The following is a 24,651-nucleotide window of genomic DNA, read 5'->3' on the forward strand; positions in this document are numbered from 1 at the left end:
TGAGATTTTCAGTCAACAGATATCACCCCTGAATCTTCGTAGCCATCATGCATCTTTACATTGATGGATGCTATAAACAAAGAGGGTCGAAAGGCTATAAACAAAGAGGGTCGAAAGGCTGGCACTTCCAATAAATTCTAACACAATATTTGCACCAACAATTACAACAATGGTTGCCATTGCCATTTTGTTGTTGAAGTATGTACTGAGATTATGCTTTTGACTTCTTTGTGCAATGTAATACAGCCCATTTTAACTGAAATCCTAAGCTATATTAACACTACAAGCTTGGAAATATCTCCATGGAAGAGGAAAAAAAAAAAACAGGAGAAAATTGCAAATGCATTACATGCACCAAATATCTTGTATACTATGATTTATGAAAACATATTACAAAAAGAAAGTTATATAAATAATACGATTCAAAAAGCATAAGTTCTTTAATAATTGAATAACCTAAGGGCATCCTTTATTCATAAATTAGAACAGAAACTTTAGTGCACCTGTATGTGTTCAGGAAGCATTTGATGAATGACATTATAATCTGTAGGTTGTTAAATACACAAACCACCTGCTGTTGAGATTTAATATGACATGAGAACCTGTTGCTCCCAAAAGGAAAATCCTCGCAATCTCACAACTGTTCTATTTTCAGTTTGTCAGATAAAATCTTTCTCATAATTAATTCTCTTAGGGATGGCTCCGTTTTGCTCACCTAATTGACTAAAATTCGATTGATCACCTTTTGATTCTGTCATCTGACATTCAGCTATTTGTTTATTCGATAACCAAGTACGGAGCATCTCATCTATCTTTGGTTCTGGCAATAATTGTTTTTGTTTCATATCTGTGTAATATTTGTAGGCTGCCTCCAACTTTCCATTTAAGAAGAGCCCATGTATCAGCACAATATATGAGCTACGATCAGGACCTATCCCATTCTCACTCATTTCATTCCACAACTTAAAGACATCATCAAACTGCCGCCATCTACAAAATTTTCTAATCAACATGACATAGGTATCAGTAATTGGCTGGCAACCCATCTTTCTCATCTTCTCCAAGAGTGCAAAAACTTCTTCCCCTGTCCTTAGAACACGAAAGAAGGCATGATAAGTTTGTATAGTTGGAGTGTGGCCACGCTGTAACATCTCATCAAAGACTCCTCTGGCCTCATCTACTTTTCTTGCCTTGCATAAAGGTTTGATCAGTGAATTGTAAGTGACAGTATTAGGTGCAATACCTTTATCTTCGATTGTTTTCATGAGATTGATAGCTTCCTTCACATGTCCAGCTTTTGCAAGAGCATGGATTACAGCATTGTAAACCTTCCTATCTGGTTCAATCCTCATCTCATTCATCTGGTTGTACAGCTTGAGCACCTTATAAAGATTACCTGCCTTTGAATAGCAAGTTATGATACTCGCATAAGACACAGCATCATATCGAATACCCCTCCTGCACATTTCCCTCCATATTCTGTCTGATTGACGAGGACTACCAATCACATTACACCACCCATTAAGCACAATATTAAAACTCTTTGTGTTAAATGGGAAGACATCTTTCTGAGAAAATATCAAGTGCTCAGCATCCTGCACATTCTTGTAGCGGCAAAGAGCAGATAAAAGACTTTGAAACTCGTCAATACCCAAATCAAATTTAAACTGCTTAAATGCATGAAAAGTGTTTATAGCCCTACCAACATCATGCGCTGCACAATATCTTCTAATCATAATAAGCAAAGTCTGTGGTACAACAAGAGAAACACCGGTCTTAACCCCTCTCATCTCATCGATCAATGACCATGCAGTGTCGAACTTTCTCATTTTACCAAGAATAGAAATCATAGAATGATATTCACGCACAGCATGGACATAACCTGGCTGCTTACCAGCCCACAGAAAGAAAGTAAATGCTGCCTCCCAATCATTTCTCACTCTAGACAGTACCTCCAGTACCAACTCCTGTGAGACCTTAACGCCACATTGCTCAATCTTGTTCTTCATTTCCACACGATTGTCACCCAGTTGATTCAATATATTCACAATGGTCATTACGTCTTTAACAAAACCAGCATCTCTCAAATTCAACTGTGTAATGTCATCATCATCATTGGAGTCACTAAGATCACTGTCACTGGAACATTCCCCTTGGCTAATGGAAATTTTATGTGCAATTGGGATTTCAAGATCTGAGGAAGAGAAAGAAGAGAAAGCGACTGAAAACTTGGAATCAAAAGGCCACGTCACAGTGGTTTCAACGGTTGAAATTGCAATGTGGGTTGGCCTTTTGTGTGATGAAATGAGACGGGTAGAAGCTAGAATCGAAAATTTCCTTAAGTTTGAAGTTATAATTCTAATTGAACGCATTTCTATTGCTTGATTGAACTTTTAAAGCAAAGCAACGAAGCATAAATATATGGTCAGTGCCTGGAGCACAAGATGTTTGTTAAAATGACTGAAGGAAGAAAAGAAACTGTTTCGCTAAGACTGAGAATTGAATTAATAAGAAACTATACCTCTATTTGTTAAGACTCAGCAGAGTTACTCTTATTTCAAACGGCGGAATTTGCTTGGAGGTTAAAACAGACAAGAGAGCTGCAACCGCAGTTGGAGTTGTTAGATTTGCTTGCCGGTCGCTGTTTCTGTGTGCTTTTGTATCTTTAACGCTGGCGCGCGGGCGGAATGCTTGAGCTTCTATAAGTGCCTTGCAAATTGGGCCGAACCAATTCAATCCAAGCCCTTTGGATTGGTCACTCCTATTCTAACCCTTGTGAAGTAGGCCGCATATTCACATGGAAGCAGCAGGAAGGCGGACGAGTGAAGACCGTGCATTGTTTCACGAGTGGAGTTACACAGTATACCAAATAATTTATCTCAAAAATATATAAAAATTTTATATTATAAATTTATTTTTTAAAATATATAATTTATTTTATCAATAATAATTATTCAATGTATTAATAAGGTCTAATAAAAAATAAAAACTAAAAAAAATACTTTTAAATTAAAAATAAAACACAACATATAAACTCAAAGTCAAATAATTTAGGTATCCTTACGAGCCTAACCACATAGTTATAATTTTTATATATTTTAAATATATCTTATATTTTATATAATATTCAAATAATTTAACTTGAAGAAAAAAAAGGAAGAAATCTTTTAATTAATTGTAGCTCAAACTTTATCATTTTAAAAGAAACCTTTTGATCGTAGAAGTATATGAATTAATGGAACAGTTCTTATTTGTCCATGTGACATTTTTTTTTTTTGACGTCTTTCTGTTATTTACAATTATCCTTTTTTTTTTCTTAAATATAATAAATTATTTTTAATTTCTTATTATTTTTAACCTTTTAATCTACCACTATTACATAATATCTAACAATTATATATATTATTTGTTTATATAGGAAAAAAAATAATATTATCAATAATAAATTAACTTATTATATTATTTTTAAAAAACATTTTATTATTAAACAAGTCAAATATTATCACTGACACATCTTTTTTAATATACTAAATTATCTATAATTTTTTGCCTTGAGTAGTGCATTGGTAAAATGAACTAAATGAATTGAATCATTCTCTCAAAAATCATAAATCTGAACCTTTTGTAATGTAATTACAAATGATGGTAAATGGAGCTATTCCTTTCTCATTATTCCTGTGATACATGGACAAAATCCAATTTCCATTTCACGTGCCGGTGACTTCTCAAGCATTATAAACTCTGTAGATCTGTTACAAGCTGATAAATGCGAGGAATTTCCACTTGCTGATCAAGCAGGATGTAATTTACAATCATGTTGATAATGACACAGCCTCTATGGCACTGCCCAGTGGCCATGCAGCTTCAACAAGGGAATCCTGGTACTTAATCTGCTTCACTAATGTAATTTCTTGCCATGGTTCAAGAGCTATTAAAGAACACCAGACAAGAAAAGATCAGAATCTTAGGCATGTAAGTGATTGTGAGCACTGATAACTAACTCATTGGCAGACAACTTACCAAATCCGTCTACAAGCAATGTATACTGGTAGACAAGATCCATGCATAGGTATGGCAGGTTATCCACCTCTACACGTTGATATGCAGATTTTGCATCCTCAAGTTTAGTTTCACAAGCGCGCTTAGCTGCCTCCTCAAAATCCACAGGATGAACTTTGGCAACAGGTAGAGCAGGATCAATAAAACCAGCCTATAAATATCAACAATTTGGTTAGCATACCAAGTTGGATAAAGTTACAAGTTTTAATAATCCCTTGAGCAACCAAAACTAAGAAATTATTAGTACCTCAGCAGCCCTGTCAAAAAAGAATGAAGCAACAAACATATTTTTTTGTCCATCCCCACCTCCACCATTCCATACTCCACCAAATGTGCATTTCATGTGCGTGCATTCTGAGTCATTTACTTTGAGAGCCTTCAAAGCAAAACTCCTGCATCCTTCATAGCTTGAACCAGAAGAAGCAGCTGATGCTTTATACTCTATTCCTCCATATTTGTAAACCCCTTAAATTAAGGAGGAGAGAGATCATAATTAGTTTTTAATTTGATCAAACTAAGTACCATGTCTTTGCAGATGTATCATTCCTAGCAGATGTGTGTGCGCGTGTGTGCGTGAGAAAGAGATAAAGGAGAGGAAGTAGGACAATGATCCATGAACAACACTACAACACTGCAAAACATTGCATGTTTCATGACCACTCTAGACAGTCACGCAAATAGATTGTATTAAATTGTCACAAGTAAAATTATGTCTCAAAAATGACATCCATTACCCCACTCTTTTGATTAACAACAGTTTCAAATATGTAATTTTGAAGTACATAATTGTAAATAGTACAATCATTTCTATTCAAAATTAAGTTAGAAAAGACATCACATATCCTACTCCCTTTAAAGGTCCTACTCAAAGATCTTACAACTATCCTCTCAAATTTGCAGAATGTATGCAAAAAATACATAATGGTATAACTATAATTGCTATAAGAAAGCATGAAATCAGGAAGCAGTGCACATAGCATGTCATTTTATCATGTCAAAATAATATTGCACAATAGCCAAAATTCTTATTTCTAGAACATCTCAATCTTCTAGAAAAGCATGTAATGTGACAGAAACAAAGTAAAAAGTTATTTCCCTTAATAACAGAAGAGAAGGGTAACAACAAAAAAATGAAGCTTTTTCACTTACCATCATAACCAGCCAAGATGCATGCATTGTCAGAGCCTTCAGAAACCTTCAGAATTTCTGCTCGAGCTGCCAATAAACCGTAGTGAAGGTAACTGCATATGCAAATATCAAAACCAGATTAATCAAGCTCAAATAACTTTCTTAAGCTTAAAAACATTGTGAGCAGCCAAATAAAAGTTATTTTAGAACATATAACAAGCTTCAGAAAAAATTTTGAAACATAGCCCAACAACAAATGAGGGCCCACAGTTATGAAAGGCCCATGAAGTGATAAACCAAGAAACTTCAGTTAAATAATCATAAAATAAATTTATTAAAAAGAAAGAGAGGAACCTGTGAACATATATTTAATAGTCAGTAAAGAGAAGAACCTGTGAACATATAGGTAATAGTCAGTATCCATCAGACGCATTGCTTTTATATATGAATCCTCTCCATCTGATACCCTTGGAGCCTTTTCAGCATCCATCTTAGAGATAGCATATGCCATTTGAACAGATCCACCACCAAGATCAACCACTCCAACTGTCTCAGAATATGATCCGCTCAATTTTCCTAATAGGTAATTTATTGTCACCTGCAGATTGCAAAACAAGAGAACTGAGTAAAGGACTTCAAAATAACAAGTAGGAGTAAAGGTGAATAAATGATAGGGCTAGCAGTGGCAAATGGCAAGCCAGTATGGAGCAATTAAATTAATGTCCAGTGTCCTCAAGCCCTCTAATGGCAGGCGCATAGAAATAGAAGCAAGGGAAGCCAGTACAAGGGAGAACAGCATTGACATGGATAGATGATGAAGAGCTAATCCAATAAGTAGGCTGCACTTTTGTTTTAATTCCAGCAAAGCCTACTCTCTTGGGATTACTATTATTCAAAGCAGTTCCAAATAAAACGCTCAAAAGGCTTCATAAGCAATTTCAAGTAATGGGCCTATTGCTGTGATGTGGAAATTGGGCTAACCTGGTCTACTTATTTATATGCTGAATGTGTGTGGCTTGGTACAGCTAACTGAAGGTTGTCAATAAGCATAAAGAGAACAACAAATTTTAACATGCCTGAGTAAGTGATCATGGCTTGACAACCAACCTGTCTTAACTAAAAAATGGGTGAAAAGTGCCAATGAAAAGAAAATTTATCTTCAACAGGTATTATGGGCAGTGAACGTCAATGTGAAAACAAGATTGAAAACAAGAAGAAAAGCATGGTTTAGGCCAGGATGTGATAAAAGTGAATTTCTCACAAAGAGATTTAGTGTATATAGAAAGTTTACTTGATTATAGGCGCAATGAGGAGCAACAACATGCATTCCATATTTAAACACTAAAATAAGTTCTGAACTGATAACTTGGGCAGCTGCCTAAAATTGGGTGTGAAATGCATAACAATTTTCTAGGTAGTAAGATATTAGCCATAATTACTGAAATGTCCATTGTTAGACAACAAATGTATATTTAAAATATTTGATAATAATTTATATAATACAACTATTGATGCAAGAACAAGAGGCCCAAATGAAAAATGTTTAGTAGTCAATGCAGCATACCCATTCATATGAACCTTCTTGAGAACCATCCAGAACAGTTACTCCATCTGCCTCAGACTTCAGGGTACTCTTATCTTTCAGAAGATCCCTAACCTTTAAACAGGAAATTCAAATGACTATAATTACAAGATCATGATAAAAAAATGGAACACAAGAAACAAATATAAATTGATGTAAAGGCTTACCGCATCCAAAATTCTTTCTGATGCCTCACCACCCAATGCCCTCAAGCCTGCAGTAGCCTACATGGAGATGGAAAAGCCAATTCCACTAATTAAGCAATGTATACAATGTCATTAAAAAAAATCAATTACCAGCATTTCAAATGAATGATAACACAAGAGCCGATCCGAATTCACCCACCCCAACTCTGACAGGTGTTTTCGATCGGAGCTCTTTGGGTACTACACTTTCTGCTTTATCAAGCAGGGGAAGAAGAGATCTTGCTGCAGCATCTGGGTCACTTGCATATGCACTCAAACCTGGTTTAATCTACAAGATGAACATTAAAAAAAAACATCATAATTAAAAAGCTACACAAGAAAATGCTGAAGTTCGTTTTCTCATGGAAGAAAATTACTAAAACTTTAACAAAGATCTTCCAAAATATTAAACAATATGTGCTGAACTTATCAACCATTTCAATATAAGAAAATAAGAATACTAACCGTAATGCAAATACTTCGCTGACTCTAATAATTCAAAATTAACTAATTACAATTTTAAAGATGACAAAAAAAAAACCTCAGATCTAAGTTAATTTTCCCTAGCACAAGAGTAATAGAACAATTATAAGGAAAAGAAAGTTTATAACCTGGAGAAAAAGCTCGAGATCTTTGCCGATGGGAACAAGGTCCATATTTCGATCAAAACAATAGACATGCACTCTACTTCCTGAACTACCCGCATCAAAAATAACCGCGTATCTATTTGCATCCTTCAAATTCGGCGACATCTTCCGGTTATTAAACTCGTACTCATCCAAGACGGCGGCTGGAGAGCGACTTGGCATGACGAACAAGACAAATGCAATCAAGAGAAGCGGGATCGAAATGACCAAGAGAACACCCCGGTACCTGTGGATCTTATCGAACAAAGACTCATGCCGAGGCACCGGGCGCTTCATCTTTTCGGAGGGCAATTGGTGGAGGAGGTGGTCGGAATGGGTGGGAGAACTGGCGGCGGCGGCGGAAGAACTGGTGGTGGCAGAGGAAGCCCCAGTCTCTAAGAGTTCGGCGGAGGAAGGGGAGCGATAACGGATCTGGCCGTTGGCCGCGGCGGTTGCCTTCAAGGACTGCGCTGGTTCCTGTAATGGATCCAGCTCTCCTTGTTTATTAAAAAAAAATATTACTTAAAATTGAATTCGGAGATGAATTTTAGCGATGAGAAGAAAAAGCAAGAAAGGATCTATGGGTGCGAAAAAAAGGAAACGCTGATGGCGAGAGAGAGAAAAAGAAGGAAATGAATTGAAACGACAATGTCGTATTCAGCAGGGAGTGGGAGTTGGCGTTTCAGCTCGGCTGGGGTCAGTCAGTCTTTTGTTTTTGCAGAATGAAATTGGCGGGGGCTGCTTTCTTTGTTTTTTTTTGTACGTTTTTTTTTTAATTTTACCGTACAGCAAGAGCGGAGGGCTTTAGGATTAGCGTAATGTTTAAATAAAGTGGCCTCTAATATCAGAGAAATTTCCTTTCGTAAAAAATATTTAGAGTAATTGAGATTTTGAAGTGTATTATTTTTTAATATACTTAAAATATTTTATAAATTGTATCAATTTTAATTATTTTACATTTTAATTAAAAATATTTTATAAGCTTATGTAGATTTAGAATATGTTTGATTGGGGCTGTGCAGTTTTTGGTGTGAACTAAAAAATCGAATTAAATTGAGCCATTTTAATTTAATCTGTTCGATTTTTTAATTTTATCAGTTTGGTTCAATTTGAAAATTTAAATATATTCAATTTTTGGTTTGATTTAATTTTTTATCGGTTAAAACCGATTAAACCGAATAATAAAATGGCCTAAATAATTTTTCAGCCCAAAATGCAAAAGCCTCAAGATTCAAGATGCATAATCCAACCCAAAAAAATAAAAATTCTAATATTTTCAATTTAATACAACGAAACCGAGCTAAATCGATATTTTTCAATTTAATTGGATTCGATTCTCCTTAGATGATTAATTCGGTTCGATTTATATTTTTAAGCGATTTGATTTTTCAGTTTTTTATATTTAGTTCGATTCGAAATCAAACCGACCAAATGCTCTCCCCTATGTTTGATTGTATATTTGATTCAGTGGCTGCAGCCGACATGTTTGATTGTATATTTGATTCAGTGGCTGCAGTCGACCATGTTCGTGGTCAGTAATCAAATAAAATGTTAAACAATTAGAGAATCATATCATTAATCATTAATATATGATAATTAATTTTAAATCATTAATCATTGATTTGCATTACAATTATAATTTCAGACTGTTGAATTTGTGAAAGAGTGACTTAATTTAAAAATTATGTACGCAAACCCTTCACTTACGAAGCATATCACATGTAAAGTAGGAAATTAAAAATGGTACGAAGGAAAGCAAGGGCCAGATGGAAAAGATATGCAAATTGCAATCAATACAAGCAAATTAACTGAAGATTGTCTTAAGGGTCAAGAGGAAAGAGTAAAGGACTTTATTACACTTGACACCCAGCTTCTCTATTATGCAATTACCATGAGCTAATTGTGCTCTTTCAGGCTTTCTTCTGTTTTGGTGCTGGCGGAGGGAAGACGAGGCGGAAGACCCAAGCAGCCAATATTGCTCCTACGAAGGGGCAAATCCAATAAACATAGAATTGTTCCCATGTATCGTGCCTTTTGTTTATATATGCCCACCCAAATGCCTGTAGAAACAATAACTTGCACATTTAGTTAGTCTTATATGTGATTATTATAGTAGGAGTCTAGAAGTGCTAAATTTGCAATCGAAGGTAATGATCATTTGGAGGAACAAGAACAATAAAACCAGAGACACATGCAAATGCCTTTTTAGTGTTTATGATGCAATGTTTACAGGCATATCATAATTTACTAATAACTAAATCCTGCAACAGCAGTAGTTACGCGCAAAGATCAGATTATGTAGCAAGGCCAAATTCTGAGAGCCTGCTAACAACAATCTCAGCACCATTTAGTTGTGCAAAGACTACTATGACCTATCCTAAAGTGTGCAATGTTTTCTGGAAAGTCCAGTAATATACCAGTACAACAGAGCAATCCAATTTTTATTGTTGATGACTAACTCCTACAAAAACAAGGACTGTGTCAAAGCTCCCTTACCCTGACCCCAATACCACATATGCCTCAAGATAATGTGAAAAGATGCAATTTGATTCATTACATTATACAGCTACATGATGAAAAAAAAGAAACAGGACAACAGAGGTCAGTAGGTGCAAGAGATCAACATTCTCAACCAGACTGTAAACATGAAATCCACATCATGAGATGTCTCATAATTTCTCTAGTACATACAGAATTCAGAGCTAGAGCTGCACAATACATCAGTTAGCCTAATATTAGAATAATGATGATAGATGCAAGGTCTATATGCAAAACTCAGCTTCCTGTGAAACAAATCTTTTCTATTCCACAGAAGCAGCCCTTCAACTGATGAGCTTAATCCAATCAAACAAAAGTCAAATCCTGGGGCAAAAATACAGGTAACAGATCCTACATTTTTACCATCAAAGGGCAGGTTCCAAAAACGCTTGAAGATAACCAACAAAAACTATACTAACCAACAAAAAATATTGTTTATGAATTATGATAACAGATAGTTTTCAGTTTACTCTTCAAAGACTCCTGTCAAAGGAAACTTAGCAAACTAAACACCCGCGCTTTCATTTCTTTTCTGCACTTATCTTCACATTGAAACATGTTTGTCATGATCCTGAATTGTTATCAAACTACTTTGGCTACCAGTCATAACAAAATCATGGTTGCATTAAACACCTGATATCTCAGAGGAAAAGTACTAGCCCCAAAACTTTTTTAAAAAAAACAACATTGGTAACCACAGGGCACAGACCCAGATCAACACCATGTCTTACCATTATATTGGTCAGCACCACCATTACGACCATACAACTAAACATCCTAAACCAACACATCTAGGTTGCATACAAATCAAAGAGGAGATTTTAAATAGGAGAAAAAACTTCAGTTGCTTTCCATTCCTTCCCATTCTTGGCGAATTGAGTAATTATGTGACACACTACAATGTATAAAATTTACACTTCTTATCCAGTAACATATGAGGAAAAGAAGATTAAATAATCTTCCATTCCTTTCCCTCCCTATCACTTATTTATTCATCCAAATGATAGAAGGGCAAAACCTTTTGTGCCCATCCAGTCAACAAAAAAAGAACAAGTGAGGTAATCTAATTCATCCTTTAAATGAGGTAAATGAGTGGTTTAGGTAATTCAAAATGGAAGGAGAAGTCAGAATATTACTTCAGACCACTGAAATTTTTTACTTTTAAGCAGATAAATTTATTCCAAAAAAGGCAGGTGGAAAAAAGACAAACAAAGCATTAGTGGGATCCAACCTCCTTACTCACTCAAATTTCAACTTTTTGTCTGGGTCTTCTTCCACTAATTCTAGCAACCATACACAGATGTCCATCTCAATTTCACAAAAGGTTCCTTGACCACATTTTTTATCAAATAAAGTTATCCATAATGTCATTTTTCAGAACTATATCATTATAATTAAAGGTGGGCAAGAAGGAAGAGTTGCCATTCAATAAGGTTTACAAAATATAGTGGCAATTTCTGATCTAAAAACATAGCTATTATAATATATAGATAAGCCAAAGTCATTCCCATATTCTGTTCATAGACAGAATAGTCAGAGATCTCGTAAATATCATCAATTTGCCTCTTCTTGGAAGTATGTTCTGAGATAAGTTGCCTTTCTTTTCCCCATTTTATGTACAACATGTTTCTTGATTTACCTTTTATCTTTTTTGTTTTCAATGAATAAAAATAGGCAAGTCAAGAAAAACATTGACGTGGTACGAAGAAAGCAACCTGGCTACATCCCCGAAAAAATGGAAAAAAAGCAAGCAAGTTCCAAGTTCCAACCTTGTGCTAAAATGTCTCCAACACATAATTTCATCAATAAGGTAATGCCAATCATATATCCAAAACAATCTTAAAGAAAATGCTTAAACATGAATGTTAAAAGGGGGATAGGGATAAGCACAAACGGTAATCAAACTCAAGAGATACAGTACATTTCAAACTAATATAACGAATTTCATCACTAAGGTAATGCCAATCATGTATCCAAAACAATCTTAAATAAAATGCTTAAAAATATAATACAATGCAAAAAGGGGGGATAGGGATAAGCGCAAAAAGAAATCAAACTGAAGAGATAAAGTACATTTCAAACTAATAGAACGAATCCCATATGACAGGCCAATAAGCCACAGTTGTCTTCTCTTAACATTTTGGCCTAGCTTGGTTCCTAGAATACAATAGGTATAGAATAGTTATTCCTAGCTTTGGTTCAAATTTTAATGCAGAATACTATTCTATGGAATAACTATTTTATCATTTTAATTTTTTAATGACACTTTAAAATGTCAAATAATCATTATATATATATATATTAATGTTGTGTGATATCAAATAAAAAAATTAAGTATACTTATTCTATTACCATGAATAATTATTCCATACCTAGGATAAATTTCAACAACTGTTCTTGAACTTATATGATTGTAACATTACAATCCTTCAACTTTAAAATATAACATAAAACCCCCTAAACTTTCAAATTTTGCACAGTAAAATCCCTCTGACTTTCAATTATTAATTTTCCAGTTAAAAACTGACGTGAACAGCTCCCATATGGTGCTTAGTCAATATTTCTCTCTCCTCTCTTATGCAAAGTATAAAATTATTCTCCCTACAAGTGAAAAATTATTCTGTCTACAGAGAGGAGAAGGATTCAATTTACACATGACTTGAGAGAGAAAAGAGAAATACTGACTAAACTCCATGCTAAAACTGTCCAGGTCAGCATCTAACTGAAAAACCGATAATTAGAGGTTAGAGGGATTTTACTGTGCAAAATTTAACAATTGATGGGTTTTATGTTACATTTTTAAGTTGAGAGACTGTAATGTTACAACTAGATAAGTTCAGGGACGGTTGTCAAAATTTATCCTCCATACCTACTTTATTTCATTCCATGAATCAAACAAGACACAATTATGTAAATGTTGGAGCAATATATGCCGCATCTTCGAACAAATAACAGCAATATACATTCAAAATGTGCAGAACTCAAGCCAGTTAGAATTTTGGATGTAATAACTACAAAAAGTGATTGCAAGAAGAACAAGATGCAACACAAAACCACATTTATTTTCTGTTGAGATAAGTATCATATAAATGTTAAAGCACTGTATGAAACATCTTCCAACATATAATGACATAATAAAAAACAAAAAAGCATTTACGAGAAGATTGGAGCTGGAGGGTGTAACATCAAATACATGAAATAAAACGAGATGCAAAACACAACCACATTTGACTTCCGTTAACACATAATTTTCATGTGAATGTTAGAGTGGTGTGCGCCACTTCTTCAAACAAGTAGTGACAATATACATTTAAAATGAGTAAAACTCAAGTCAGCCTAAAGTTGAAATAGAATAATGACAAAAGGTGATGGCAAAAAGAATGGAGCGAATGAGAGTAACATTAAACACATAAAATAAAACAAGATGTGACACCAAAAAAAAAAGTACCTTTCAGCATATTCACAATTTAAATCATTTAACAAGCATACATTTTACAGTAGTTTCTACTTCGTAATAGAAAACACAAGGTCAAAAGGCAATTGTCCTGTCCATGCATTATTTACATCACATTGCATAATTCAGAAAGGATTCAAAAGCACTACACATTATTAAGACAGGAAAATTAAAGCAGTAAATCAGAAAATGTGAAGAGAGCAGGGCTACTCACATTAGCAGGATTCATGGAAGGCCCAGTGTATTTGGAACCTGAGACAACCAATGTTACAGTTACAACGGCAAGCAACCAATTCTGCACCAGTGAGTTACGAGGACCCCTAAGTATAATTACAAGAACAGCAAAGCTAATTAAAAATGTCAACACCCCCTCAGCAATGGCTCCAGTATGCAAGTCAACTTTCAAAGTAGGGCCTCCAAGCATGTGCTTATACTGTGGTGGCATCACCTCCAAAATGGCCAACGCACCACCCACAGCACCTGCTGCCTGCCGAGAAGACATTAACATTCCATTCTTAATAGATTCACTGGCAGCTTAAGCATGTTATGAAATACTATTTCTGAAGCAGTCTAAGGTAAAAGCATGACTGCAACAATATAAAATCTTTGTTGTTCCTTTAAAATTCTCCTCTTTTCCCACGAATTTTCAGAAAAGGGCTATTACACATTTAAATTATTCTTTTGGAATCTGCTTTTCTCTTTTCCGAAAGATGGCTTATCATAAAGCTATTTTCTTTACTTCAAAACTACATTTCTCCTTTTGTGGTACACGGGTTATTCTAGATCCATTTTCTGTAGAAAATATAAAGGCACATAAGCAACAATTACAAAATGTTTCTAGGAAAAACAATTAGACTTCAAAAAGTCCCCAGAAAAGCTAAAGCTGAAAAAGAAAAAGAATAAAAAAAAGACGGAGGGGGGTACTAAAAGAAAGTAAGATCCAGTCGAATTATTAACACAGACGATAAGAATCTAAATCCATACATACACAGAATAAACAAAATACCACTGAATTGGCAACAAATAATCGATAAATCCATGCAATAAACATTTAAAGGGACAATTCAAAAGCATGCAGACAGATATGAAAATCGATTCTTGTATACGTTACCTGAGCAGGGAATCTCAGGGCCATGGAGAAGAGATTATCCCCACCAAACCCAGCAGCATAGAAAGAAGCAGTACCAGTGGGATTAAAACTGGCTCCACCCAAGAACTCAGCGATCAGGCCAAACAAGAAAACAAATACAAAAACAATAACAGTAGTAATAAAAAGAGAGGCCCAAAACTGGTGATGAACGCCGAGCGCAGTGGCTATGAGGCTGGTAAAGAAGCCGAACATTGACGAGCAGAAGACCCACATGAACGTGAGCACAGCATCACCAATAGCCGACTTTATCGCACCCATTGGTACTTCCTAAAGCTTTTCGTTTCTGGGTTTGATAGCTATAGTCTGGTTAAGTAGAAGGAATCAGCTGGGTATCAGATGAAAAGAGCAAACTTGGTGGTGCTTAGTTGGCCTGGGATATTTGTGCGAGTTTTGGCAGGAACTGGGAAAGTGAACGTTTAAAGATGGGATTTTTTAGTTTGGGTTTTGTTTGTGATTTACCTAACCACAAGAAGCTCTTCTTCTGTTCTTTCCATGTTTCATTAGGACTCTCTTTCTCTTTATTTACAAGTTTTGACTTTTTTTCATGGTTTTCAATTTTTTATATATAAAAAAAAACCCTAAAATTATAAAATGACTGTATTTAAATGTATGAACCCCTTCAATTAGTAAGTAAATCTAAGGAGTTAGTTGGATTATTAAGAATTTAAAATTTAAAAACTTTTCATTACTAAGAGTTATCAGGATTTGAATTTAGATTTAATTTTTATGAATTTGATTATTTTTTAGTGCAATAAAAAATTATTGTCATCAATAAAATTAAATATTTTTAAGAAAAAAAAATTATTTTTTTCCAAAGGTGTGTAGTTTGATTTGACTAATTGCGCATGTGTGGTCAATGGTTTGACTAATTTTCATTTCAACATCAAGTCATTTTTATTGAATAGATACTCTTTAATTTATTTTTTTAACCCATTAATAAAAATTAGGATAAAAAACAAAAAAAAAACAGAATTTTTATATTAATTATTAATTTTAATAAATCTTTAATCTTATCAATGCGATTCTAAACCTTTTCGTATTGTTTTTAAATTTAATAATAAATTTAATCTAAAAACAATTAAATTCTTCTATTAATAAAAATAATTAAATTCTTTTTCACTCATTATCAATGTTAGTTAATTCTTTTTACTTTATTAATTTATTTAATAATTTTCATATTTTCATTAATTTTAGTAAATTACATATTAATAAAAAAAATTATATTTAAGTAATATATTTAATTTTATTATTTTAATTTTTTAAATTTTTTTATCTCTCTTTATATTTATACTTCTAATTCACATTTTTCTTGTAATTTTATATTAAATTTAATGGCTAATAAATGAAAAACTCAAATATTTAAACATAAAATATGTATAAATAACATTACTGAAAGAATTTTAATTTTAACTTCTAAAAAAGTGTGTGTGAGTGTATATATATATATATATATATATATATTTGAAAATATTTACTACAATTGAAATTAATGTAAAAGTTTGAATATTAAATAAATAAAATTTAATGATTTTTAACTAAAACTAAAAAAAGCTTATAAAAATTTAGATTTTTTAAGTCTTTTAACCTAAAAAATTAATATGATAAATGATAAAAAATAATGAAACAAGTAATTACACTAACTTTTATTAACAAGGTAAAAATAAAATTGATGTTAAATCATAAAATAATTATTTGATAAAAATTAATGTTTGTAAATGATGAAGCTCTAAATCATATTATGGAATTTTTAAAAAATTATCCCTCTGGTTCTTGAAATCATTAAACATTAATGAAGAAATATATTGTATTATTAAATTTCACTGATTAAAAATTATTAATTGTATTTAAATATTAAAGTCTCAAATCAAATAGCGTTTAATGATCCATAACGTATTTTAAATTGCTAAAAAATCTATCAAATATTAAAGAAAACAAAAATTCAACAATAAATTGCTTGAAATTTTCATTTAACATTTTACATATTTTAATTTTACTAAATAAAATAATGGAATTTAAAAAATTGAGACAGTAATCCCATTTTGTATTAAAATAATGATATTTTTTTTATTAAATTTGTGAATATTTTTATAATAATATTATAATTAGCAAATATCAATGCCTTTATTCTATAAAAGCTAGAATTGTGCTAATTGAAATTAGAAAAAAGGAGATAAAATATTTTTAATCAAAATTTATGTAAAAGAAATTTTTAATAAATATTTATATTATGAAATAAATATTAAATTGTAGAATTATTAATTTAATTATATATATTATTTTTAATTATTCATTCTAGATTTATTAGTAAATTTTAGAGATTAAAATGCTAATTTTATGAGGACATAGCTTCTAATTACAACAATAAGAATAATATCTTTTTTACTTTTTTTTTTCCTAGATTAATTTTCTTAGTTGAAGAATTTTATTTTATACACTTTATAAATATATTTTAATTATATTTATAATAATTATTAATACATATTTGAAATTTGTTGTAATATAAAAAATTTTTTAAAATAAATAATAAATAAAATAAATTTAAATTTAAAAATCAAATATATATATAGTGATAAAATAAAATTATTCTCTTATTATATATTATATTATTTTATTTTATTTTATTTATTTTAAATATAAAATTTATTTCATTTTAAATGAATTTTAAATTTAATATAAAAATATTAAATAAAAAAATTTATTTATAAATAAATTCTATTATAAATTTCATTTATAAATAAAATAAATTTTATTATATAATCGAATCAAATAAAATTTTAATTTAATAATTATTGAGCTCGTTTTATATAAGTTCGAATTTACATTAAATACATCAATTTTTACAATAAAGATTTATCAATGGGTGCCAATTGCTATGAGTTAATTGCTAATTTCAACAAATTAATCATGACAACTGATTTTTTTTCAAAATCCTATTCATTTTCATAATTTTATTCATTATTTTACATCTCTTATATTTTGAATTACTTCTATTTCAAATGTTTTGTCTCTTCCAATATAATATTTTGAATATTAAGCTTTGCTGAAGTGAAAATTATTTATTTATTTTACTTTTATATATTAAAAGAAATTAAACAAGAGAAAGAAAAAAAAAATATTAATCCAACGATACATAGTCGTTGTTTGACTGTCACTTAATCAGTAGATCTTAATAGAGCCGTTGGGAGATTGCAACGGCTACTTTTTTTTTTTCATTTTTCAGATCCTAATGGGACCTTTATTTTCGGTCCTTTTTAAGTGTCTCTTTTAACTCATTTCTAATTCACAAAAATTACACTTCACTAGCTGAGCTTGCGTTGCACTTCCTTATCAGAAAACCAAAACCCAAGATCAAGATCATCTGCTTCTTTCCATCTCCGAATCTCATATCATAATAAGCCCACTTTCCATTTCGATCTGTAAGAAACTGCTGTTGCTGTATTCCGCAGTTGATTAAAGGTATGCTTGTCTCTGGATTCGAAGCAAATTTTATTCAATACCCATATCTTTATTTATTTATTTATTTTTGTTTTTCATTATTTTCTTGTGGTTTATAAGGTACACTTATCAATGAAATTGCACAATTTAGCCAGATGATTTCATGTCTAATTCAAATTTTTTGGGGGGGATTTTCTTTTCAGGTCTGGTAAGTAAAGATGAATGATTTAATGACCAAATCCTTCACCAGCTATGTGGACCTGAAGAAAGAGGCCATGAAAGATTTGGAAGCTGGTCCTGACCCTGATATAGAGATGGCAAATGCATCAAACACTATGGATCGTAACCTTGGCCTATTCCTTGAAGAAGCTGAGAATGTCAAGAAAGAAATGGGATCAATCCGTGAAATTCTAGTCCGTCTCCAAGAATCCAATGAAGAAAGCAAATCTATGCACAAACCAGAGGCCTTAAAATCACTGCGCAACAAGATTAATACAGACATTGTTACTGTGCTTAAAAAGGCTAGAACCATCAGAAATCAGCTTGAAGAAATGGACCGTGCCAATGCAGCCAACAGGCGACTATCTGGGTATAAAGAAGGAACCCCAATTTACAGAACTAGACTTGCAGTCACCAATGGTTTGCGCAAGAAGTTGAAGGAGCTTATGATGGATTTTCAAGGGTTAAGACAGAAAATGATGATGGAGTATAAAGAAACTGTTGAGCGGAGATATTTTACAGTGACTGGGGAGTACCCGGATGAGGAGATCATTGACAAGATTATTTCTGATGACAATGGAGGTGAGGAGTTTCTGAAACGTGCAATACAGGAACATGGGAAAGGGAAGGTATTAGAGACAGTAGAGGAGATACAGGATAGGCATGATACAGCGAAAGAGATTGAGAAGAGCTTGTTGGAGCTGCACCAGGTGTTCTTGGACATGGCAGTAATGGTGGAAGCACAAGGGGAGCAGTTGGATGATATCGAGCACCATGTGTTTAATGCTAGCCACTATGTGAAGGATGGTACCAAAGAGCTCAAGAGTGCTAAAGACTACCAGAGGAGCAGCAGGAAGTGGATGTGCATTGGTGTGATACTTTTGTTGTTGATTATTCTCGTGATTATTATTCCTATTGCTACTAGCTTCAGTGACTCTTGAATTGGAGGTTCCCGTGGAGGATTTAATACCCTGTTATTCCTTCTGGTTTTTTTGCTTTACTTTGAAGATGTCAGATCCAAGTCCTTGTTCTGGGACTGGTAAAAACTGTTAGATGTTTCTTCATATTGTTATTGGTTTATTCTTTTAATATTGTGATGTAGACATATTTGAGTACCTACATTGAATATAAAACATTCTGGCTTTGTTGTTTTTCTCAGCTATTTTTTATTGTTCTTTCTTCTATGAAGATAATTTAATCAAAATATTATCATTACTGATGAACGTCAAGAAATTCAGATTGCTTTTGGGAGACTGAACAAAGCATAATGCAAAAGGGAAACCAAAATCAACCAGCAAATTACAAAGTAAAAAAATTGAAATATGATTTTTCCTTATGCCCAAAGAATAGAGCTATAAAAGTTGCAAATATAGTGCATAACAGTCTCTTCTAAAGATTCTATCTTAATTTCCTTATGGGCAGCGCTCGTCCAAAGAGTTTTTCCACCTCATTTGCTTCCATTTTTAGATCATTCAATATTTCCATCTCTTCCCTACTTAGCTCTCTCAGGATAATTTCCTCATCTTGCTGGAGCTCTTTAAACCCTTCGGCTAATCTCTGAAGCAATGTCATTTCAGTCTTCCCCACCTCCCCTTCAATTTCTTCCACCTCTCTTATAATGGTCTTCTCCCCTTCCTCTACTGTCTTCTCCAGTCTCTCAACAAGGGGAGGTTCAGGCCCACAAGTATTATCTGTTCTAATGAACTTGTTGAAATCTTGTCCTATGCTTTTAGCTGCTCTTTCCAGTTCAGGTACAATGCTTCCTGGCAAAACCGCACTTCTTGTGTACACAACAGCACCACCATATCCCTCCCACGCATCATTCCTGCCCCGGTAGTACACAAAGATGTAATCATCGCTGTTATTTTCCACCTTGGATGATAGAATATACCTGCATCCATATATGATAATGGTTAATCATTCTGGTCTAATTCAGCAAACCAAACAATCATGGTATTCAATGCTGCAGGAGAAAATTCACTCTCTTTATTTGACGATGATTTAAAGAACTGAAATGGTTATCTTCTCTATCAACAAGGCTGCCTGAATTAAGATAGTTAAGCTATTCAGTTATTCTTTGCTCACAAGGTGTTGTAGGGTTTGCATGTCATGAGCCATGAAGGTCCATGCATGTTATCAGGTGTCATATCTGTATGAAAATTAGAACAATGTCTACAACAAAGTGTGGCTAGTGCAAATGCATGTGAATAATGCCCCAATAGATCAGTGCTCAGAAACTACTGTCTCTTGCCTCAATGGTGAGACTGGTAACTGGTAGGAGGGCTCAAGGGTTCCGATCTATTATTGATTTAGGACAAAAATGAAAGGGAGAGGGGGGAAGACAAACTTGTTTCAAAATTTTCCCCATTTGCGTAGAATTAAAAGAGAACTACTGTTGACAACTTTCTCGTGTCCAACTAGCTAAGAGGATTAACAGGCACCACTGCACTTGACATCAAAGTGAGAACTATCAAGGGAAAGAGCAAAAAGATTTTGCTTCAGGACACATCTTCTGTCCCATTAAGTCACTCTATAATCTATTTGGATTTATTTGAAAGTTCTTCGTATAGGCAGAACTTAAAACTAGTTTTGTTAGCAGCCACAGTATATTAAAGATATATCAAAATGGTAGCAGAACAGGAAGAAGGCATGCACCAATCATCTTGATAGTGAAGATACTCATTGTCATGATTGTAGAGTATTCCAGGCTGCATGGCATCTTGAACAAATCTCTGTACAGTTGAACGAGTGAAGAAGCCACTATCTGGAGTCCGTATTCTCCATGATAAATTTCCCACAAGTTTGTTAGATTCTACATGAAATTCATGCAATTGGCAGTCAAAAGTATCAAAGGTAGGATTTAAGCCACTGGTAATATACCACTTCCCATTAAAATCTGCCATGTTAAAGCTCTTGACCAGAACAGCTGGATCAGGGACAGGAAATTGCCCAACATCAGATTTCTGAGGTACACAGTTCTTTCTCGAGACTGCACACCCATTGAATTCATCAACTACACTGTTTTCAAACAGGTCCCCACATTTGATCTGCAACAAGGGAAGGTACTTGGTATGATAACCATAATTTGTTTCCATTCAGCATAAGGGGCAATCAAACTGTTAAGCTTGGCAAATTTACTGAAAGCTGAAGCTGAGAGAGAATGACAAGTTTGCCCTTACATATGAACCCCATTTGTAGGCCATATGTAGTCCAAAAGCTTGAGCTAGCAGAAAGTGTTATGCTTATTTATATATCTTTGGTGCTCCAAGAATTCTTGTACAGGTGTATATATCTGTGAATGCCTTGAGAGAACAGAACTGACCTGGCATTCAGTCTCATCAGGCCGGTTATTGCATGTCTGAAGGCAAGCAATATTGGCAGCACATGCTGGGTTTGCGATGCACTTAGCCAATTCTAACCTAACAATCAAAAGCCTCCAATCAGAAGAAATGATAAAGTTTTGACATATGAGATAGCCATATTAACTGAAAAGAAAATCAGAATTGTAACACACTTAAATTAAAGGGTTAACCCTTTTAATTAAATCCAACTCTGTTGCAGAACAAAACTAATTTTTAATAGGGAAAATTATGATTTAGTCCCTCAATTTTAAAGGACTAACTACTTGGTCATCCTATTTCGAAAAATACATTAGTTAAACCCTGTATTTTTGTTTAGTTTACTCTTTAGTCCTTTGGTCATTTTAGGTGTTAATTTGAAATTCATTCAATCACTATAATTTCAAAAATACAACTGTATAGTCTTTCTATTTTCTAAGCTGTGAACTATTTAGTTCCCGTAATAGTAATTTCTCTCTCCTTTAAATATATTGACTAACAAAAAACTTAATTTAAACCAGACAAAGGGATTAAAAAGTAGACGAAACAAAAATATGGGAACCAACTAATATATTTTTGAAAATTGGAGGACTAAGTAGTTAATTTTATTAAAATAGAGGAACTAAATAGTAATTTTCTCTTTTGAATTTTTGATGACAATGCTTCCACAAGTATGAATGGTGTCCTAGCATATGAAGCTTCCCTTATCGTGTGTGTTGGGGAGGATTAGACATAAGCAACACCCCCCTTGCATTGCAAGGAGGTTGTTTTGGCAGCTAGAGCTTGTGAGCTGTAGGTCACAACTGAGCAAGCGTAAAGTTGCATTAAGGTTCACTGTCATCATTAACAGATATAAATAACAGAAAAGAGGGTAAAATATAGTGGATAAAATACATACAGATGAAATGAGGAAACTTGAAGATTACAGGATTGAATCTTAATTTAGACTAAGGAAATTTGAATTACCTGCACTCCTTCAATAAGCAAGTACAAGTTTTCAGAGCATCAACAGCATCAGCTGATGGAATGACCAATAATGCACATGCTAGTATGCTGGCAACTTTCAAGAACTGCAAGTGACTCTTTTCTTTTAGGTTTTTTGACACACTCAACATCAGAAAATTAAGCACTTCTTTTGCCTTGAAGAATTAAAAGGAAAAAGAAGAAAAGAATCAGAAAAAAGTGAAACAAAAGAGGGGCAATAATTACCTCCACATTGAAAAAACAAAGGTATTATTACTCAGGAGCTACCTTAGTTACAGTTGCACCAGTACTACACAATGAGGAATACTTCTTTGTCCAGCCCGAGAATCGATGTGAGCATCTTAGCTTGAGCCCATGATAATTCCTATGATTTCTAACTAATTTTACATGTCTTGACTTTCTGCTATTGGGCCAAAAGTTCAACACAACTATACTTTGAAAATGAAGTCCCCTCCTCCCATGAAATTTTTCATAACTTGCAATTCCTGATCTGATGTACGAACTACAAATACTTTCTTCATGAGATAAAAAGAATGAGTTTGCAGACAGCGCCATACTTCCTCTTTAAACTTCCAATTGCAATCTAAGAATGACCACATTAGTCAGTTTCCGATCTTGTTTCTAGTCCTCTAAACCAACCAACTAAAACCCCAATTAAAACTAGCAATATAACATCTCCCAATTTCCTCTAATCTAAAATTAACTTATGACCCGCAAGAAAATTCATGATTGTTCTGCAAATCATGCAAATTCCTACTAGAACTTCACCAATATATTAGTAGGTACATGCACAAATAGTAAACACCGTACCAACATAACCTAAATTGGACAGTCTTGCTTGTGCTTGAATTGAAAATGTCAACATTCTTGAATAAAGCAAAGAACTTTTCATTAACATCTTTTGCTGTTCACCGAAGTTTGATACTAATTACGTAAAGAGTCCTATCAAGAAAGAACCGATTGCAAACTAAATCCTATTTCCAAGAAAGAGAAAATCATGGCAAAATTAGCAGGAAACAGATAATTAGAAGAACAATACAAGCATTACCAGACAAGTGTACTTAAACGCAAGAATATTGATACCGAGAGAGAGAGAGAGAGAAAGAGAGAGAGAGAGAGAGAGAGAGAGATGGGAGCGAGAAAGTGCTGACCTTGAAGAGGAGATGGTGGTTTTCATGAGAGGTATAATAGTTGAAGCAGAGACAATTAAGAAGCAAAAAGAGCGCGGGGTTTGGAAGAGAGTGCAGTTGGATAAGAAATCGTGTGGAACCTAGCACTGTAACGTGGATTCAAGTATTCAATTAGACCTGTTTGCGGCTCGGCCCTACTCCTTCGGCTGGGCCTAGGCAAAGGCTAGATAGCCTGGACCTGGCTAGGTCCGGTTCGATATATAATTTTTATATTAAACATATATTTTTTATATACTAGTTATAACAATAATATTAATATAATTTTTTATTAAAATATATTATTTTTTATTCATTGTTATTTAAATTTAAGATTTTTTATACAATATCTAAGAAAATAATTAAATCACTTAAATTATAATAAAATATTATTAATTTAATTAAATTACCTTATATCCCATTTATAAATAATTAAAAAAAATATTTTTTAATTTTTTTAAAATAAAAAATAATTATAAAAAAAATTATTTTAAAAAATAATAAATAAAAGTGGACGGGGTCATATTTTATATTTTATATTGTAGACCATTACTTCTTTTAATGGTTCGCATGCTTGTGTGAGAGATCATTTTTGTTTTATTGGACAAGAATTTTTATGATTTTCAACTCATGAAATATATTATTACAACAACTACATATTTATTTTTAACTTTTAATTATATTTTACATTTATATTATCATTTTATAAAAAATTATTTACAAAAACATTCTGTAAATTATGAGGGTGAACAAAATATATGTGTATGTGATCATTAAATGCCAAGAA

At 33.1% G+C, this 24,651-nt stretch overlaps 5 protein-coding genes across 7 annotated transcripts; 1 reads left to right on the forward strand and 4 right to left on the reverse strand.

Moving 5' to 3' along the window:
- Positions 1-334: 334 nt before the first annotated feature.
- On the reverse strand, positions 335-2,796 carry LOC110642718 (pentatricopeptide repeat-containing protein At5g15010, mitochondrial). Its single transcript, XM_021794853.2, is given in 2 exon segments — positions 335-2,432; positions 2,522-2,796. A coding segment is annotated over 1 exon segment (1,788 nt). The 5' UTR covers positions 2,373-2,432; positions 2,522-2,796; the 3' UTR covers positions 335-584.
- A 785-nt stretch (positions 2,797-3,581) lies between these two features.
- Positions 3,582-8,325, reverse strand: LOC110642720 (apyrase 2). Its single transcript, XM_021794855.2, has 9 exons — positions 7,566-8,325; positions 7,115-7,243; positions 6,937-6,993; positions 6,752-6,844; positions 5,580-5,785; positions 5,209-5,300; positions 4,307-4,524; positions 4,021-4,210; positions 3,582-3,928 (listed from the first exon to the last, which is right to left on the reverse strand). The coding sequence occupies exons 1-9, from the start codon at positions 7,875-7,877 to the stop codon at positions 3,813-3,815; spliced, it is 1,413 nt and encodes a 470-aa protein (XP_021650547.2). The 5' UTR covers positions 7,878-8,325; the 3' UTR covers positions 3,582-3,812.
- Positions 8,326-9,347: 1,022 nt separating this feature from the next.
- Positions 9,348-15,232, reverse strand: LOC110642721 (aquaporin SIP1-1). Its single transcript, XM_021794856.2, has 3 exons — positions 14,684-15,232; positions 13,787-14,059; positions 9,348-9,640 (listed from the first exon to the last, which is right to left on the reverse strand). Exons 1-3 carry the CDS (start codon positions 14,978-14,980, stop codon positions 9,491-9,493), a joined length of 720 nt encoding a protein of 239 aa, XP_021650548.1. The 5' UTR covers positions 14,981-15,232; the 3' UTR covers positions 9,348-9,490.
- A 2,757-nt stretch (positions 15,233-17,989) lies between these two features.
- On the forward strand, positions 17,990-19,538 carry LOC110642717 (syntaxin-related protein KNOLLE). The gene is made up of 2 exons (XM_021794852.2): positions 17,990-18,178; positions 18,361-19,538. The coding sequence occupies exon 2, from the start codon at positions 18,376-18,378 to the stop codon at positions 19,315-19,317; it is 942 nt and encodes a 313-aa protein (XP_021650544.2). The 5' UTR covers positions 17,990-18,178; positions 18,361-18,375; the 3' UTR covers positions 19,318-19,538.
- A 145-nt stretch (positions 19,539-19,683) lies between these two features.
- On the reverse strand, positions 19,684-23,962 carry LOC110642716 (violaxanthin de-epoxidase, chloroplastic). Of its 3 annotated transcripts, XM_021794849.2 has the most exons (6): positions 23,850-23,962; positions 22,966-23,281; positions 22,681-22,853; positions 21,699-21,795; positions 21,032-21,423; positions 19,684-20,267 (listed from the first exon to the last, which is right to left on the reverse strand). In XM_021794849.2, exons 2-6 carry the CDS (start codon positions 23,251-23,253, stop codon positions 19,775-19,777), a joined length of 1,443 nt encoding a protein of 480 aa, XP_021650541.2. In that variant the 5' UTR covers positions 23,254-23,281; positions 23,850-23,962; the 3' UTR covers positions 19,684-19,774. The 3 variants fall into 3 exon arrangements, with proteins under 3 accessions (XP_021650541.2, XP_021650543.2, XP_057998434.1); XM_021794851.2 differs by lacking the exon at positions 23,850-23,962 and having other exon boundaries at positions 22,681-22,784; positions 22,966-23,823; XM_058142451.1 differs by lacking the exon at positions 23,850-23,962 and having other exon boundaries at positions 22,966-23,822.
- Positions 23,963-24,651: the final 689 nt, after the last annotated feature.

Source organism: Hevea brasiliensis, unplaced genomic scaffold, assembly GCF_030052815.1.
Source record: "Hevea brasiliensis isolate MT/VB/25A 57/8 unplaced genomic scaffold, ASM3005281v1 Scaf5, whole genome shotgun sequence".
Taxonomy (NCBI): Eukaryota; Viridiplantae; Streptophyta; class Magnoliopsida; order Malpighiales; family Euphorbiaceae; genus Hevea; species Hevea brasiliensis.

What these genes read in the sequence shown, in the direction of transcription:
- LOC110642720 (XM_021794855.2), bottom strand. Translation starts at nt 7,877, where the DNA reads ATGAAGCGCCCGGTGCCTCGGCATGAGTCTTTGTTCGATAAGATCCAC. An exon ending in CAGAAAGAATTTTGGATGCG is followed by an intron (nt 6,845 to 6,936) that starts GTAAGCCTTTAC and finishes TCCTGTTTAAAG; the next exon opens with GTTAGGGATCTTCTGAAAGA. An exon ending in ATTGCTTGTAGACGGATTTG is followed by an intron (nt 3,929 to 4,020) that starts GTAAGTTGTCTG and finishes GTTCTTTAATAG; the next exon opens with CTCTTGAACCATGGCAAGAA.
- LOC110642721 (XM_021794856.2), bottom strand. Translation starts at nt 14,980, where the DNA reads ATGGGTGCGATAAAGTCGGCTATTGGTGATGCTGTGCTCACGTTCATG. An exon ending in CCCTGAGATTCCCTGCTCAG is followed by an intron (nt 14,060 to 14,683) that starts GTAACGTATACA and finishes TCTTCTCGGCAG; the next exon opens with GCAGCAGGTGCTGTGGGTGG. An exon ending in CTTCCATGAATCCTGCTAAT is followed by an intron (nt 9,641 to 13,786) that starts GTGAGTAGCCCT and finishes TTGTTTCTACAG; the next exon opens with GCATTTGGGTGGGCATATAT.
- LOC110642717 (XM_021794852.2), top strand. Translation starts at nt 18,376, where the DNA reads ATGAATGATTTAATGACCAAATCCTTCACCAGCTATGTGGACCTGAAG.
- LOC110642716 (XM_021794849.2), bottom strand. Translation starts at nt 23,253, where the DNA reads ATGGCGCTGTCTGCAAACTCATTCTTTTTATCTCATGAAGAAAGTATT. An exon ending in CTGATGAGACTGAATGCCAG is followed by an intron (nt 21,424 to 21,698) that starts GTCAGTTCTGTT and finishes CCCTTGTTGCAG; the next exon opens with ATCAAATGTGGGGACCTGTT. An exon ending in CTTCACTATCAAGATGATTG is followed by an intron (nt 20,268 to 21,031) that starts GTGCATGCCTTC and finishes ATATGGATGCAG; the next exon opens with GTATATTCTATCATCCAAGG.